This window comes from Anticarsia gemmatalis, chromosome 13, assembly GCF_050436995.1.
Source record: "Anticarsia gemmatalis isolate Benzon Research Colony breed Stoneville strain chromosome 13, ilAntGemm2 primary, whole genome shotgun sequence".
NCBI lineage: Eukaryota > Metazoa > Arthropoda > Insecta > Lepidoptera > Erebidae > Anticarsia > Anticarsia gemmatalis.
In genome coordinates, this window is record NC_134757.1 from 11,343,835 (window position 1) to 11,363,405 (window position 19,571).

The window sequence follows — 19,571 nt, forward strand, 5'->3', positions numbered from 1 at the left end:
TATTTCTTAAATGTCATCGGTCTTCTCAAATACTTTGTTCTGTCAATATGGCCGTTGCCTATTAAATACGTAATATTATTTAGACGTGTCTTTATTTACTGACCGAGTATAAAACACTTAAATACTTTAACATTTTATCAGGTTATGGGCCGTTATATGTCTGAAAGTATTCAGTAAAAGTATTTTGTTACTAAAGTGCGGTGATACAACTGGATTCAATTTGAAGTTCAAAATTTATAACCGCCATTACCGGCGTAGTTTTATTTAAATTTTTTCAGCTAATAATTCGAAAAGTACAACAAAAATGGTCTCACAAATATCAATGGGTACAATTGATAAGCTCATTGGACGAGAAAATTATCAATGTTGGAAATTTGCTGTTAAAAATTATTTAGAACACGAGGAACTGTGGCAAGAGATTGAACCAGATGTCGGTTACGTGTCAGATAAACAGAAAAATACAAGAGCAAGGTCTAAAATAATATTGTTGATAGATCCAATTAATTATGTCCATGTTCAGGAAGCTACAACAGCGAAACAGGTTTGGATTATCCTCAGAAACGTATTTGATGACTCAGGGCTCTGTAGAAAGGTAGGTTTATTGAAAGATTTAATAACGACGACCTTAGAAAGTTGTTCAAGTGTTGAAGAATATGTAAATATAGTAATATCAACAGCTCACAAATTACGAAATATCAATTTTGTGGTTGGAGACGAGTGGCTCGGTACATTGCTGCTCGCTGGCCTCCCTGATTACTACAAACCGATGATAATGGCTATGGAGAGCTCTGGTGTGAATATTACTACTGATTACGTGAAAACTAAATTGTTACAAGAGGTTAAATCTTCAGATTCTGTTGCCTACCAAGCCAAGTCATATAATGAACCAAATATTATGTCAAAGTCTAAAAATCCACAGAACCACTCCCATGATAATAGGCAATCCAAAGGTCCACGGTGCTTTACATGTAATAAGCATGGACACATGAGCAGAGATTGTTATTTTAAGAATAAAAAGAAGAATTTTTCAGAAAATGATAATTCTAAAAGTAATAGTTATCATGCTGTTTTTTCAGTTGCTCCTGAGTTGGTTGAAAACTGCTGGTATGTTGATTCTGGAGCATCAATGCACATGTGTAATAACAGGAATTGGATGTATGATGTTTCTCCATCTACAATCAACAACATTAAAGTAGCGGACAACAAAACAGTAGCAGTAAAAGGCAGTGGCAAAGTGGATATACAGATAAGGGACTCAGATGACATAATACGGACTATACAGGTCAGAGATGTATTATTTGTTCCCACACTCAGAGTAAATTTACTTTCTGTAAGTCAAATGGTAAATAAGGGATGTGAAGTAAAATTTGAGAGAAATAATTGTCAAATATATCAGAAGAATAAATTAATATTGACAGCTTTGCATCGCAATAACATGTATGTATTAAATAATGTTTCTGAAGCACCGGCATTGCTATCAACAGTAGATGAGCGAGATATAAGTTTATGGCATCAAAGGATGGGCCATCTTAACTTCACAGACTTACAGAAGATAACAGAAAGTGCAGAAGGGGTTCAATTATTAAAAAAAGGTAATCAAGTTTGTACAACGTGCTTGGAAGGAAAAATGAGTAGACAACCATTTAAAGATACTGGTACTAGAGCTTCTGAATTGCTCCAATTAATTCACTCTGATTTGTGTGGACCGATGGAGACAAGTTCTATTGGGGGTGCCAGATATTATGTTACTTTTATAGATGATTATAGTCGGAAGGTATTTGTCTATTTCATCAAAAACAAGTATGAGGCTATAGATAAGTTTAAAGAATTCAAGAATTTAGTTGAAAATGAAACTAATAAAAAAATTAAGATATTGCGCTCAGATAATGGAAGAGAGTATATAAACAATGAGTTTAAAAAGTTAATGTGTAAATCTGGTATACAGCATCAAACAAGTAACCCTTATACGCCTCAGCAAAATGGAATGGCAGAGCGAATGAATCGCACATTAGTAGAGAGAGCTAAATGCTTAATCTTGAATTCAAGATTACAGAATAGTTTTTGGGCTGAAGCGATTTCAACTGCAGCATATATTGTAAATCGTTCACCAACAAAGTCTTTGGATTACAAAACACCTTATGAGGTGTGGACTGGTAAAAAACCAAACTTGAGTAACATGAAAATTTTTGGTTGTCATGCTATGGTGCATGTGCCAAAGGAAAATAGAAGAAAATGGGATTCAAAAGCTCTTAAGATGATTTTTGTGGGTTATTGTGATTTTACTAAAGGCTACAGATTGTATGATGAGCGGAAGAAACAAATATACAAAAGTAGAGATGTTGTTTTCTTGGAACATACTGTTAAGCAAAATTGTGTTATCATGCCGCTCACTAGTTTGCAACAACATGAAAGTACTGGTAAACAAGAATCAGAAACTGATACTTTAGTAAATGAGAGTTCAGAAGAGGAACCATTGTTTGATGATGCCACCAGTGAATTGTCTAATTCAGAAGCAGATAATGATTCAGATTACACACCAGAGAGATATAAAGAAGATACTATGCCATTGAGAAGTATGAATTTGAGGCCAAGGAAAAATAAACCTAACACATATCTTTGTAATCAAGACCAACCAAATGATTCAGATGTAAAGGAACCAGAGACTGTGGAACAAGCTCTTTCAGGCCCAAAGGCAAAAGAGTGGAAAGATGCCATGGACAGTGAATATAAATCTCTACTTCAGAATAATACATGGACATTAGTAAATCTACCTGAAGATAAAAGGATTATTCCCTGCAAATGGGTTTATAAAATGAAAAGAGATGCAAATGGTAATGTTGTACGGTACAAGGCAAGATTAGTCATAAATATAATGAGGTTATTGCTCCGGTAGTACGACATTCTTCGACAAGATATTTATTTGCAACAGCTGTAAAGAAAAAGATATTTATTTGCAACAGCTGTAAAAGAAAACAATAATAACAAACCAGAAGTTCAACACTGGACGTCAGCAAAAAGAGTGCTACGATATATAAAAGGAACAAATACTTATTGGGCTTCAGATGTTAACAGCTGGAGATCATGCTCTGGCTACACTTTTTTGTTTCAGGGTGCGTCTGTCTCATGGTGTTCTAAACGACAGAATACAGTCGCATTATCAACCATGGAGGCAGAATATATGGCGCTGGCTACAGCCACACAAGAGGCTATGTGGCTAAGATATTTAGAGTCAGAACTGCATCGGGAGGTTACAGTTCAGCCTACCTTGATTTATTGTGATAATCAGAGTGCGATCAAATTTGCAGGTACTGATTCTTACTGTGCTCGCAGCAAACATATTGATATAAGATATCATTTTCTTCGAGAGAAGGTAGCTGAGAAGGAAATTGAACTCAGCTATGTTGGAACTCTAAACATGGTGGCTGATGTCCTCACAAAACCAGTTTGTCAACAGAAGACTGAAGACTGTTCAATAGCTATGGGTTTGCAATTAAGAAGAGGATGTTGAAATTAATTATTTGTAATTGCAACACTTAAATATATTTCTTAAATGTCATCGGTCTTCTCAAATACTTTGTTCTGTCAATATGGCCGTTGCCTATTAAATACGTAATATTATTTAGACGTGTCTTTATTTACTGACCGAGTATAAAACACTTAAATACTTTAACATTTTATCAGTTATTAATAAGATTATCGCGATAAACTAGTTACTACCAGTTTTATCAAACTAATCGATTGTGTGCGCAGAACGCGTGCCGACATTATCTGTGATGTTCTGTAAGAACTGATAATTTATTGTCAAAATTTTCTATATATTGACTACTCTGTTTGATTAGGAATATTGCAATATATGGCGCAAGAGCGTCATTTCTCGCTGTTATTGTTCAAGAAGAAATGAAATAGATCTCCATATAAAAAAAAAATATGGACATTTTTTTTAGAGTGCAAGGCAACCTTTAGTTTTTTGTGTCATTCGTAACTTGATTATACTGCGACGTTATGATTTTCCGTACATTTTACGGAAAATGATAAAGTCGCAAAATGTTTTTTTATAGAATGTTTGATAATCGTATAAGAATGAAAAACTGACTAAGCAGAAAACGATTTAAACAATACTAGTATTGCAGTGGTTAACGTATTCCTCCGCTATTTTGATACACAAGTAATTGGTACCATTCCCTGGTGGAACAAAAAAAAATATGATCTGTAAATATTAGTGTCTTATTCTAATATAATTTATATTCTTATTAAACGAATGAGATTGATGCGCACGCACTAATTTTACAACATCTTAAAAGCGTCTCCATTTCATTTACTTTCCCAACTGAGGTCGACTCTAAACCGAAACTATACACAAAAAAAAATCTCAACGTTTTTATTAACGTGCAGTATCTTATCATTCCAAATGTTCTTTGTCCTGTTCGCAATAACACAAAGCTAGATAATTCTTCCAATATAAATAGTCCTCAAAAATATCAGATAGTCAAGATAGTGATTTCGGAAATACCACATTCCCCTCATTTCATACGTCGTCGATTTGTTCAAAAGTTTTTCCTGTAGCACAGTACATTTTGAACGGTTATTAGAACAGCACGTAGAATGCTGCGGTTTATATTTATTTTGAACGCTTTTTGCGTATATTTTGTGTCTAGTATGTATGTGTTTAATCCCGGGCCAAAATATCCGCCTACTAAAGGAGAATTGTGGCCAAAAGCGCAAGTACAGACGAAATACGATACGTATTATAATTTAGTACCTTCGGATTTAAAATTTAACGTAAGTTTTAGTTCTTTTCTTTAATTTAGTGACGCAAAATTTTTGTTATGGATTTGACGTGCTTGTCTTTGTATCTGAAAATAATAACACCAGAACGAGTGAACCTTTTTATGTATTTTTTTAAAGCTGCCTTGAGCAAAAAAGATCTTGGATATAATTTTTGCAGATCGATTCAAAATTAAGGAGACTAGTTTCACTATATTTCACGGATTTAGTTGATTATATATTTAGTTCAGTTGAACTTTTATAATGTTTAGTTTAGTTAATCATCTCGTTTTTTTATATTGTATTTTTTTTAATAATTTTGTACTGTAATGTAAGTTTTGTTGATAAACTCTATGACGTGAGAAGCGCACTTGAAATGGATTCTAAATAATTTAACTACTCTTTACTATACATAATACAAACATAGAAACAATGTATATGAATTAAAGAAAAAAAGAAAAATAGGGTGGTTCTTTCTAAATTTAAAAAATATAAGCTTAAACCGATTTGTTTTATTTTTATACAAATAGATAGCAATTTTATATAAAATGTTAGTTAACTAAGTTAACTGAAGTTTTTTGCAGTCTCTTTTTTTTTAATTATTTTTGTACAGTGTAGCTGAGTAAAAATATTTTTTATTTATCCATTATAAATATTTCTTTTTGCAGGTAAAAGGGCAAGACTGTCAAATATTACAGACGGCAATAGAGCGTTATAAGAATGTGCTCAAAAGTCTCAAAGACATTGCAGACAAACATCCGAAGTTCGAAGCGGCTTCCAGTTCTTCAGACCCTAAACACTTAGGAACTATCAAAGAACTGCAAATAAACCTCAGTTTTAAAACTCCTTGTGAGGAGTACCCTTATATGGATATGGATGAACAATGTAAGTAATCAAAATAGTTTTATTTAAGACTAGCTGACCCGCGCAACTTCGCTTGCGTCACATAAGAGAGAATGCGTCATAATCTTTCCCGTTTTTGTAACATTTCTCGTTGCTACTCCGCTCCTAGTGGTCGTAGCGTGATGATATATAGCCTATAGCCTTCCTCGATAAATGGACTATCTAACACTGAAAGAATTTTTCAAATCGGACCAGTAGATCCTGAGATTAGCACGTTCAAACAAACAAAGCATTCTCTCTTATGTGACGCAAGCGAAGTTGCGCGGGTCAGCTAGTTAAAAATAAAGTGTAATAATCACCCTTAAAAAAAATAATTTTAAAGTCATTCGCGGACCATATTTCGACTTCCGATGATAACACACTAATAGTTTTTGGAAGTTTTTTGTGTATTAGAAGACATCTTGATGAAATTTTGCATCTCTGTGATACCTTTTAAGCAATTCTTGAATGTGTGTAAAATCCCCAAACCGGTCTTGGAAGGCGTGACGTACTCAAGGTTAGACCTCTATTTCATTTCGGGAGAAGGCCCAGCAGTTGCAAAGTAATCAATAAAAAAATTAGATTACTTGAAATTGAAATCATAGTTCTGCTAAAATATTCTATATCGCTTGATGCGCTAATCAGTTTTCTATAAAAAAACTCGAAATCTATTGAGTTATCGGTAGCCAATAATGGTGGGAATTGCCTGTTTATTCTATTTTAAATCTTATCAAAGTTTATTTTTTCATTATCAGTAAATTTTTATTTAAGGATGTTTTGATGTTTAACAAGATAATTATTAGTAGTATGGAAAACCTGTCCGACAGATATTCATCGAAAAAATTGATAAACAGACAATGTGATAAATTCGTGTATATTTAGTTTCTTATCTTTTTCGATATAATCAGTAAAGCTTGCTACACACATATTTAGTTCGGCATTAATCGGCCTAGCCGAGTGGCAAAACCAAATATGTGTAGATGAATCCAATCGGCATAGGCTGAACAAGTGAGTCGAGTCGGTTTTGTTGTTCGATAAATATTGCCGAACCAAAAGTGCCGAAAGGAATATGAGTGAGAAATCAGGCATATTTCTAACATGTAGTGTAACTATTTGTGCAGCACATATCAAATTTCAAACTCTCGATACTCGAAAATACATACGGGTGTAATAACAATATATAAACATTATCAGTAAAAACATAATAAATTATGCATACAGATAAATATATTATTTTATATTAATATCAAAGGATTTCCTCATAGTATCGCTATTGATAACGTTTGTAGAACATATGCAGTTATTAGAGATATGGACTATTATTTTTGCTAAGCCTAGCTTTGTTATGAAAAGAGTAATATAGCATGGTTTATAGGAATTTGCAAAATCAACATGTCATAATTTTCAGGAAAATATTTCCTCCTTTTTTCAATTAAAAAGGGCGATTTTCTACTACTAATAACTTTCAAAAACCGACTAGCTATCGAAAAAAAAATTATACATATAAAATCTGATCAGCGCTTTTGTCGAGTGCTGTAGGGACTATTTTTGCAATTTTAACTGTCAAACTTTCGATACTCGATAGTACCTACGGTAGAGAAATGAGCTACCGTAGCGCAATATAGAATATTTTTGCTGCCTATTTTTGGGCAATCTAGAATTAAAATAACGTAAGTAACAAATATGAAAACTACACGGTTTTACGCTAAACATGAATAATGAACAGCTGTAACTAATCAGTTGAACACACGTTACACGCTCACACGTTTTTAGTAAAGACGAAAACGCAATTCTGTATGCATGTTACGATAAGATGTACCTAGCGACATTTTTGTATTTGTTTAGTTAGGTTAAGGTCGTTTTTAAATATGGTTATTTTAATAATTAGTATTACAAATGCGAAGGTCGGTCAGTCTGACGCACTTTGACGGCCAAACCATGAATAGTTTTAATATTTCTCTCGGACAGACTAATAGATACGGGATCTATATTTGTTTACTTCTTTTTGTCTTATCAGACGTCGACGTTCCTTAAACCCTATCATATAATGGGATAAAAAACTAGATAGTCAGCTAATAGAAATACTAGCAGAGCTATTTAAACAAAAATAAGACATTATAAATCTTTAATTGCAGACACATTGGACGTGGCAGCGGTGTCTACCCTCAACAGTAAATCAATATGGGGCATCTTGAGAGGGCTGGAAAGTTTCGCTCAACTGTTCTACATATCCGACGATTACGAAGTAAGTGCTCACTACTGTTAACATACCTGACAGATAAGCATCTAGCTGGTACGTTAGATATTTTAGAAGATTTCAATTGTAATGGCGTAGTGGTTAAGATTCAGTCACCATGCAGCTACTTCTGCGCTCTTAGGTTCGAAGTTACATGGAACTAATATTTCTGTGATTTACAAATAGTTGCTACGGCCTGTATTGTATGTAAAGTGTGTCTCTGTTTTTGTGTTCCTTATATTTGCAAAGGTCTTGACCAGTAAAAATCTGTAAAATCAGCTCTGAGTAATTTATTTTTTGAATATGAACTTTTCACTTGATGTTGAATGACAAAGGATGTAACACGTTTATCAAAAAAACACCCAATCAATGTGCTTTTGAAAGTTTTCGGATTGTATTTGCGTTTCAAGACCTTTTACTCAGAACTTATTATTAAATTTCAGAATATCTTCATCAACACGACAAATATTGAGGACTTCCCAAGGCATCCTTACAGAGGACTGTTGATCGACACGGGACGTCATTTCCTCACGATGGAGAATATTTTGAAGACATTAGACGCCATGGAAATGAACAAGATGAACGTCCTCCACTGGCACATTGTAGATGACCAGGCGTTCCCGTATCAGAGCGAGAAATACCCGGAATTAAGGTACTACATTGTATTAACAGCATTGACTATTCAAACCATAGGTCATATAAAAATAGACTAACAATACTGGATTTTGAAACGCTTATAGCCAAAAACATTAGGTATATTAAACAATTTGAATTTTTGATTGAATGATTGTTTTTTTATTGAATTGTTGGTTGATGACAAAATGATTGTTTCAACAATGGCAGGACTGTAGTACTACCATATTACTACATACGCAACTGCAAGAAAATATTATATTGTGTACAATAAAAAAACTCATGTCTAGTTTCGTTGAATTTTTTTTCTCGCTAGGACGCTAGCGGCTCCCGCTACAACATTTTATAATTTTTACCTTTTTCCTTACGCTCGTCTATTAACCCAGGCATTGACAAGTTTGATACCTATAACTTATTAATCAAGTTTTATTTTGCAGTGCAAAAGGCGCCTTTGATGTCACTATGATTTACACCAGGAACGATGTCAAAAAAGTTATAGATTATGCCAGAGACAGAGGTATTCGTGTGATACCAGAAATCGATGTTCCAGGTAAATAATATTTCATACGTACTTCATCTTAGCTACATCTAAACATGACAATACTGGCTTCCCGGTTACGATGCTATAAACCTGGTAGTTTTGAAGAACATCACCGATATTACTGCAGAATCATTAAACATTTTAAAGATGTTTCCATGAACTATATGGGAGGAATAGGAATAAATGAGGAATATATACAGAAAAACACACCTTTTTACCATAGGGATAGGCAGAGACTAGAGAAAGCCACTTGGTACGGTCCTTACGAACTTCCGTATTAAGCACGTTACTTTTCTACAAGACATCACTGATGTGAACTGTGTATGCCTTTTAAGGGCGTCCCCCTAATAAGGAATCCAAGACAGATGAAAAATTTCGGAAACCATTTTTAATATTTATTGTTTTTAGGACATTCAAGATCATGGGGACAGGCGTTCCCAGATATACTGACAAAATGCTACAAATATAACAGAATGATAGGCCTTGGACTCATGGACCCGACAAACAATGCGACCTTCAACATCATAGGAGAACTGTTCAAAGAAGTCCAAGACTTGTTCCCTGACAAATACTTCCATGTGGGTGGTGATGAGGTCGATCTGGAGTGCTGGTGAGTACTATGACTAGCAAAAATTTCTGTTTTGTTTGTTATACGCTCACGCCTAAATTTCTGAACAGTTTCGGTGAAATGCAGCTCAAAAGTCGTTAAAGACACAAAAGCATTGTTTTTTTTACATATTCCTCAACCTGATCAGAGTTGTGCTGGTCTTTTAATATTTGGATTATAATGTCCCCATGGCCGAAGACTTGGCGTCATTTTTATTGAAGCTGTACTTCCTTCTGACTGTCTGTCTGTCCTTCGAGTGATGCCAAGCCCAGTAATTGGTCGGCGTCGTAGCCTCAAAACCTAAGTCTCATTCAGTCTAGGAGGAGTAATTTGCCCTTTAACATGGCAATGGGCATGTTGGGCTCAATTTACATATTGTTTTTTTCTATTTCAGGAGCTCAAATCCTGATGTAAAGGAATTCATGAAAAAGAACAACATACCAGACACAAAGCATCTGCTTAAGTACTTCATGACTCAAGTGATGCCTTTACTTAAACAAAATTCGATACCCGTCGCTTGGCAGGTGAGTCTTTAAATACATCGATTAGAAATTAGGAGAGCCGCTGACCTTGTTTCAGTAGAAAATTAGAGGAGCAAAAACTTTAATAGAGATTGCGTTAAAAGAGAAAATTATGGGATCAAGAGCATTAACAATACATAATGTAAGTTGTACTAATATGCCGCATACTGTCTTTCTACGTCACGTCTCAAATTCGATTTGAGCTCTGGCACAGTGCACCCGTACTTTGATTACTGTGCTGATTACACTGTAAAAAACAATAAACTCATTTCTATTTCTATTTTACAGGATGTTTTCGACAACGGTGTCGAAATATCAAAAGACACTATCATTGAAGTTTGGAGAAGTTACAAGCCTGATGATATGGTCAAAGTAAGTGTTAATAAATTTTTAAGTAGGTCATTTGTTTTTACATTTAATAATACTATTATGATTATAGTGCCAAGACCACTTTATGAAAATCTTTTGTAAAACATTTTTATAAACACACACAATATAACTTTTTATATTGTAAGCTGTCACCTTGCAATTACAGGGCTGAGTGTTAGATTTCAGTTATAAAATTATCTATATGTTTTTATTTTCATTCGCAGGTCTTGGAAGCTGGGTACAAACTGATCCACTCATCGTGGTGGTACTTAGATCAGCTCAAGAACGGTGGGGACTGGGTTGACTACTACACAGCCGATCCACGAAAAATGGTTGACGATAACAAGAAAGGACTTAAGTTAGAAAACATCGTTGGAGGCGAAGCTTGTATGTGGGGAGAGGTCGTTGATGATAGAAATATTATGAGCAGGTAATATCATAGATTAATACCACCCCGAAATGCATTTTGGCTGATTTTCGGTAATATAAGATTACTTCTGAAGAGTAAAAAAATATAGATTTTAGATCATACATACAAACATAAGTACATAAAAACACTTCTTCTTCCCATAGAGGTAGTCAAAGATATGATATCAATTTGTTTTATAGCTGCTGAAAAAAGACTAGGTATATCGTCGTTTTACCTAAGTCTAGGTGTCAGTTTCTTAGGTATCAAAACTTACTCATTAATAACGAGAATTTACTTTTTGAGATTTTGTGAAATGCTTCTGTTAATATATTTTTCCTCCTAGTATTTTACGTTGAACATTAGGCGACTATGGTAGTTGTTTTTTAATGTTTAATATTCTTTATCTCAGGGTATGGCCGCGTGGTAGTGCAGTTGCTGAAAGACTGTGGAGCCCACAATTAAGAAGCAAGTATGCACCAGATGAGGCCTACCATCGTATTGAAGAACACACATGTCGTATGATTCGTCGTGGCATTCCGGCGCAGCCAGCCAGTGGACCGGGAGTATGCTTTACTGGCTAAAGACTTATTGAAACCTGCTACTTATATCGTTTTGAAAGGGCACATTTCACGTTGCAGAGACTTGTGACATGTGCCCTTTTGGAAATAATGATTGTAAATATAACTTGAAAAATATGTATTATCTTCGACACGTGATAATTTTGATAAGGCCACATCTCACTAAGAAAAGCCATTAGATATGTGCCCTTTTTGAAATTACGTAATAGCTATGTAAATAATTATATTCTAATCCTTGGCAAAAAGGCATTGAGCTAACTATCTTTAAATAACATAATACAGAGCTATGATGCCAAAAAAAATCATGAGCTCGAACCTTTTTTTGGGCTTTTAATTGTAAGTACTTTTGGATCTTTACACTTTTTCTTTATTCAATAAATTACTTTTCTCATGATTTGACTTTTTTGTTTTATAATGTTATCTAATCATCTAAATTAATCGTGCATGATAAGTCTCTATTTTAAGTTGTTGGACTACGGAAGTTTTGAACTGCTTAAGTGCAGCACAATGCATCGATCTAAACTTTTGCATTGATAGTATAAGTTACAACATATAGATTTTACAATAGAAAATAGACCTATCAAAAAGACTATCTAAATTTTCTATACCAAAATAGATTAAACTATAAGACCTTATCTTTAAGTAATGCAATAAAACCGGCCCGGTTTAATACTATAATAAATATAACATTTTTACAGTAAGTCTGTCTGTGCGTAGTAAACTTTATAGAGGACAGTTTCAAGTACCTATTTATCTGAATATGGATCTCTTAGGACCTTCGATAAATAATAAAATCTATAGTTCACTACCCAATGATATGGTTATATTAATCCAGACTATTGTAAGCGCAAAAATGCAACGCCAAAGTATCACTAATTAACAAAGATAAAAAAAACAAATGACATAAAAATATTATTAAAATCTTCGCCATTTTTTACAATAAAAGTATCCTAATGCGACAATATTCATAGGTTATGTTTATTACGCATCGATATGCTAAATAATTCCATTCGTTGAAAGGCAAGCTTTTATGTCGATAAAATCACTTGTCAATCAAGTAAAAAAAGAAAATTGATAAATGAAAACCACCCTTCCCAGCTTATTTGAAAGCAACTAAAAAACTCAAAAAAGACAATTTTAATCAAATCGACTCCAAAAAATACACAAATAACTCAACAACTTATCACTTTAAAACATCACAAACACCTCAGTACCCAATCATAAAGCCACCTATCCGTATCACGTCTAACTAGTACATCTGGCATCTTGCATCCGTTCACAGCCTTCCATAGCCTTCTATAGCCTTCCACAGGAAATGGATTCCACTGAAACCTTCACTGAATAATACTGCCTCTGTTAGACACATCAAGTTACATCAAGAAATACTCTTTTAACACCAACACAAGTAAATTTCAACTCTATTACTTAAATCCTAAAGTTAAATTTTCAAATGAGGGTAGTCTCTCAAGATGTGTGTGTGATGCAAATGATTTTGATTCTTGGAGAGATGGGATAAGGTTGATAGTTGTTTGTGGATGTAAAGAGTGTCAGTTTCTTGGAAATGCAAAAGGAATGGAAATATCTACTTGTCGCAAATAGATACAATCTGTAAAACTGTATAATGTTTAAAGTTCTGTTTTTTTTGTCTTTTCAGCAACTATTTTGTAGTAATTTTTAGTACAGATAAATTTTGACTTGTAATTTAGCATCGAAAATCTTTTTAAAAGAAAACAAAGACCTGAATTTATCTTTCGGGGGTAAAAATGGAGCATAAATTATTATCAAATCCGAAATAACTATAAGTGCAACACGTGGGAATCAAACTCAAAACAAACGCACCCTTTGATAACGGCGTGATGACCACTTCAACTGCTACACCACGGACGTACACTATTCCTTTAAAATCTCTATTACTATGTTATTTTTAAAGATTCAAATCTTCAAGCTCTAAGTGGGCATACTTATTCACATATCTACAGCCTTATAGAGCCTTCATACAGAAGTAGTATTCCATTATGCAAGTACTTGCATATATGGCGTGGCATTTGCCGCTCGCTAGAACTGTTGGAAACCGCTTATAACAATTGTCATGCAAATCCACAGTTCTGTACTACAAACTTACTTTGCATGTATGAAAGTTTATTTGCGTGTTGCAGGAGATATTTTCAAAGGAATTTCAAATGAGTTAGTGTTATTATCTAACGGTTAACGCGATAATGCATTATTAATTACCCATTTTCAACATTTAGACCCCGAGAAACCGATGACATGAATGTTATGAAAAAAGGTTCTGAACCTTCAAACAACTAAAGCTGTTATAAAATTTTAAATTGAGGTTAAAATTATTAAATTCAAACGGTCAAGGAAAACATCGTGTAACCTTGCATTCCAGAGTTCTTTAGAAAATTTATTGAAGGTATGCAAAGTCTTCAACCCGCACTAGACCAGCGTGGTGGGCTCAAGGTCTAAATCCTCCCTCATTACGGGAGGAGACCCTTGCCCAGCAGTAAACCAAAACGATTTCAAACAAGGAGATGTGAGTATGAGAGGCGATGAGTCTGTTGTTCGTAATAATTAATACTTATCTATATATACTAATCTGTTCGTATATTTACATTAAACATGTAGTAGCAAGTATTTTTTAATGCACTTCAAAACAATAAAGATTCTGTTTTATTGTATGAAGATCAAAATATCGTAAAGCGTGATGTCTTCGACAGATTGACCGTTCAAAGGATGACCGGACCAAATGGTATGGAAGTTTCACCGTGTGAATTTCATTTCCACTTGATTGGATTTTTATTCAAGATCAGTGACCGGTGTCCGTATATTGATACCCTTTTGTGCGTTGAAATAACGTTGTGTTGTTAAGAAGTTTATTAGTTAGGTAAGTTTATTGACAGAAGTTATTACCAGTACTTTCTCCCTGTGGGGGTAGAAACATGTTTGAGTGTCAAAGGTTTTATGATGCCGGTCAAAAATCAAGTTATGGTAAACGTGAAGAAAGCAAAGTTAAGTGTCAGAATCCTACTTATTTAAGCATTGTCTACACATGCAAATAGCGGTAGTAAATGCAACTAATGTGCAGAAGTTTCGAAGTTTTTCAATTCGTGCTAAAAAGTTAATTTTGACTTTAAAATTAGTTTATAGCCGCGGGAAAAAAGATCTTCATGAATTAAAAGCATTATAATGCCGCCGGTCCTGCACTTGATCTATCGTCGTGAAGTCTCGCTCGTATCGAGAGAGGAGTGTGCATTGGGTATTGTGCACACACTTGGAAAGGTGCATAAACAAACGCGAGTGCAGTGGTCAGGACAATAAAATTGACCATTATCGTAACTACTCGTCAACCAGAACATGTTCATTATGTTCTCTCTTCAAAGTACCCTAAACCGTACTTTCAAGGCTTTCAGAATTTTCCTCGTACAAACAATACTGTACCTTTTCCAGTACATATTATAATAGAATTATTACGTCCATATACAAACATACGAGTACCTTAACATATTATATGTAGGTATAAACCTGTACGACTAGATATGTATGCAGAGAAATTATCTTTTATTAAAATCTTGTACAGTCACTTGCAGCTGTACCGACGAACAAATAAGGCTGGCTGTTCAGGTGACGACTAAAATGCGACTGTACTGTCGTGTGAAACATTTGGTTCTAGATATTTGCGTTTTAAATAACCAACAAAGGCTAAGAATACGGTAGTAAACTGAGTCAGTTGTGAAACGGCGTATTTTTAAATACAGACAGTTTATTTTTTACAAAAAGTAATAATTAACGTGACAGAACTTTGCTATTGATTGATGCCACATGACAATTTGTAATTTAGAAAACACTTGAAACTACAGTTGCATGATTTAATGTTTTTTATCAAAATAATAGCTTATTATAGTCCTGTCCTAATTGAAATTTACTCAAAGAAAGTTGTATTTTGGCCAAGACTGGCTGAATACTCAAACCACACTCAATTTTGGTTTTTGTCACTTTAACGTGTATAGCAGCTATAAAATACTTTTAAACACTATTCAAAATTCAGTCTTATTATTCAGCCATTAGACACCAAAAGTATTCAATGTCCAACATCATAAATACCAATTGCGTTTAATATTCGCTCCATTTATGGTAGTCTTTATACAGCATGCACTTGACAATGCTGATAATTTTAGATTCGGTGAAGATATTTTGGAATGAGTCCAGAGGCGGACGGGTTTTTCATTTTATTTATTTTCTTCAGAAACGTAGGTAAGCGCTGGATTAATATTTTAATACTTTTTGAACAATGCTCTTCGTTTTTATGCGGAAGTTGGAAATTTTTAAAATCTTGATTGTTTGCGGTTTCAAAAATACTTGTTCCGTGAGATAATGAAATGGTTTTTTTATGTATGTAATTTATGTTGTTTACATAGAAGGATTTGATCCTTAAGTTTCGTTTGTTCGTTTCTCATTAAACTTAGAGTCCATTATGAGAAAAGTAGGCGATAAGGAGACTTTGAGACTAATTTAAAAATACGTGCTTAATAAATCAATTGCCATTAAATAAAAAGAGAAAACTGAATTTTATTTAGTAGCATTACAATTTTGGTTACGTATGACTTAACAATTGGAATGTTCTGGATTTATGCTGTCATTTTTATCTCCCAGATAGCTTATCCGTAGATGAAACTAGTAGTTAAAACACCACAGAGTAAATAATACCTACCCCATACTGTGCAACATAAAAGCAATATAGCCAATAAAAACTTAGGTCCGTTAAACGAGGCATCAAAAACTAAAACAATATAAAGTAAGGATAATCCGGGACTTTAAGTTGATGCTATTCTGCTAGATTTATTACTGGTACACTGTGTTTGTTGCTTTATTAAGTAAGAGAATATGTTTGTTAGGACTTGGTCAAAACAAAACAAAACTTATAGTATAGTATAGGCATGATCACTTTTATATAGTCCGACGAGTCCGATATTATAAAATAAAATATTTTAAAGAGCAAGAATAGCTATTACCTACACAATTTTTATGATTAAAAGCAAAGCCTGTAGCGAGATAAATATTGAATACTTGCTTATAATATTATTGATAGTTTGAAAATTAGTTCATTTAAAGAAAACCATATTTTTATTTACTTACTTTTTACTAACTCAAAGTTAGTTACCGCTTAATAGGCCTGAACAAAACAAATAATTAACATAAAATTTTAATTATAGTTATTTTTACATACAATATCAACAGAAGGAAATCCGTGATAATTATAATTGGTACACTCGAGCTAGCCGTCTCGTTTACTGATAACTGTGGTACCACAAGTGTTTGCATTAATTAATTAGTAATTTAACATAACCACAAAGCAAAGAAACAATAACATAATTATAAAATATTAAATAATAAATTATTGCATAATTCTAAATTTAATTAATTTAATTAAAAATAAGTAGGCGTAAAGTTTTACTTTACTTGTAATTTTTTTTAATGTATATTTTTCTACTAATATTATAAATGCATAAATTTATTTGCATGGATTAACGTAAGTCACTTTTTCATATACAAGTAATGAATGGATTTAGATGAAATCTGGCATACAGATAGCCGATAAGCGAAGTTAGCAGTATTACAGAAAGTGTGCTTTTAAAATTGTACCAAAAATATATTTATAACGCTATAATTTATTAAAAACACATTTCTGCACGACGTAACTTTGACACGACGTCCACGTTTTATCACACGCTCGCCACGCCAACAGATTTATGTCTCAATTTCCTAAAGCTTATAAATCGTCCTCATTTCAAAGATACTGCTTTTGGTCGGTGGAAACTTGTTGTGAAAAATGTTAAAAGATTTTGCAATTTTTTTTTATGAGAATGTTATGAGGTTTATGGAAATTTTAGGCTTCCTTGAGGCGTTTTGTCTCTGAGATATTTCTGACTAAAATATGATAGAACCTACTAAAAAAAAGTAGCGAAGAAAAGTTGTTTGATTCCAGACTGTGCCTTGTTTTAATAGAGTTGTTATAACAAAATACCTACGTATCGCTTTTCACACTTTGTTCTATTGGATAGTCCCATCAATATTTCAGTAAGTTATGGGAAATGTGTGAATTATCGCAAGTGTATATTTTATAACAGTTTAGTTATTACGGTTTTCAATAAAAAATGGGGGAGGCATTAGCCCAGCAGTGGAGCAGTATGGGCTAATAAAAATGGTTTTCAATGATCACGATGTTTTCCAGCTTTTGAGTAAACGTAGATATAAGCATCGATTACCGTTTTATAAAACCTGTTTGAAGAATAAAAATGCTAGTAGCTTCGTAAAATATTATCTTCTACAATACTTTTGACACCTAAAATCAAATAAAATATATCAGAAAAGATATTCCAGACCGAAATCACATTGCTTCAATATTCTTTGCGTTAGCCTGAAGCCATTCTATCCAAAGACAGACACCATATCAATAAAAAACAGTAAAAAGCACTAAAAGTCACTTAGGCATTGTAAATTTGTTTCAATTGCTGCGAAGTATATAAATATGGGTCCGGGACTATCCTGGAGGTCAAATAACCCACTTGTGATAGATTTATGGTCACCCTGTCGCCGATAGGGTGTGTAATTTCACGCTTTTCGACGGACAACGGCCGATAGTGATGTATTTATTTTGGATTGCGACATTCTTTGCGTTGCCTTGTTGGTAGATGGATAGTGTGTTGTTTTATTATTACGATTGTTGTTTTTTTAAAGATTGGGAGATGCGAATGTTTACGTTTTTAATGTATAACATTAAAGGGCAGTTTCACAGGTTATCGGTAAGCTTTGAGTAACCTTGCCGAGGGAAAAGTGGACTGGCAGAGAATGCCTCAGGCATTAAGTCCGCCTTTATACAAATTGTATAAGAAGTTTAAATAAATAAAAAGTGATAGAAAATGTATACATACAAATACTCGTAACGGCCAAATTCCATCTGGTAAGTTTACAGAAACATATTCAGAAATAGGGCTGCATACAGTTTCAAGCGAAATTTTTTAACAAAAATTTCTATATTTCGCATTGTTACAACATATTTTTAAAAAATACTTAATTTTTAATTTGAATACGGAATCAAATGCGTTCAATCTACGTATATTGTCATAAAACTGTTTTTTGTTACAAAAAAAAAATCTTTACTTATCAAATCAAATGGACGTAACCCAGATTTCTCTGAATTTCTCTACCTTATTACAAAATTGTTACAGACGACCGCAGAACAACTTCGTACAAAAAGTGGTTGCAACTGCAAATGCAGTTTATAATTAGTTGTATTCGTACAAACATCCACGAAACAACGTGCGGTCGACTCTGTGCTTGTATAATGTGAGGTTTTACTTGTTCAATGAAGTTGCAGTAGAAACTGACTGTAAATTGGTAGATTTGTTGTAACGAAATTGATTTAGCTCATGCCAACGCCAGATGGATTAAAATGAATAAATCTCACTTGTACATTGTGTATGAAATTACAAGCACAAAAAGGTGTAAACGGAAACCTCCACTTCATGGAATTATTTCGTCATTTTGTTGCGATGCCATATATCGGGTGCCAACTTCCGAACTACTCTTAAAACTTCATAATAGATATAAAAAATCCCAATACCTTTTTACCCAACTCTAAAATCGAACGCAACTCTTCGTGATCAGCGCAGTCACTTTCACTACCACTTAAACTATACAGATTTATTATTACTTTATGAGAAATTTTGAAAGCCTTTATCTTAATTTTGCAATTAAACGATTCTATCGTTAAGTTTTTCACTATGCTCTATCTCTTTCTAACATATAAATCTTAGTAACACTTAAACTATTTACAAATTGAATGGAAGCACGCACAAAACAAGTTAATAGCGCAACTTAAACCTTCAAGGGATCAGTAGGTGAAAACTAACTGTCGTTAAAGTCGGTTGCTAACTTTAACTGTAGTTAAGGATAGTTAGAGAGTAATTGACTTAGTTAATTTACTTTGATCGAGAGATTAGGTTAGGTCAAGTGGCAGTTTAAGTTGCG

General features: G+C 33.6%; 1 protein-coding gene across 1 annotated transcript; it reads left to right on the forward strand.

Annotated features, from left to right (window-relative positions):
• Positions 1-4,552: 4,552 nt before the first annotated feature.
• Positions 4,553-11,939, forward strand: LOC142977790 (beta-hexosaminidase subunit beta-like). The gene is made up of 10 exons (XM_076121880.1): positions 4,553-4,779; positions 5,433-5,649; positions 7,782-7,891; positions 8,326-8,534; positions 8,953-9,065; positions 9,465-9,666; positions 10,058-10,187; positions 10,473-10,556; positions 10,778-10,983; positions 11,372-11,939. The coding sequence occupies exons 1-10, from the start codon at positions 4,603-4,605 to the stop codon at positions 11,541-11,543; spliced, it is 1,620 nt and encodes a 539-aa protein (XP_075977995.1). The 5' UTR covers positions 4,553-4,602; the 3' UTR covers positions 11,544-11,939.
• The last annotated feature ends 7,632 nt before the right edge of the window (positions 11,940-19,571 follow it).

Coding starts and splice junctions, on each gene's coding strand:
- LOC142977790 (XM_076121880.1), top strand. CDS start 4,603: ATGCTGCGGTTTATATTTATTTTGAACGCTTTTTGCGTATATTTTGTG. Junction 8,535..8,952: donor GAGAAATACCCGGAATTAAG/GTACTACATTGT, acceptor TTTATTTTGCAG/TGCAAAAGGCGCCTTTGATG. Junction 10,984..11,371: donor GATAGAAATATTATGAGCAG/GTAATATCATAG, acceptor TCTTTATCTCAG/GGTATGGCCGCGTGGTAGTG.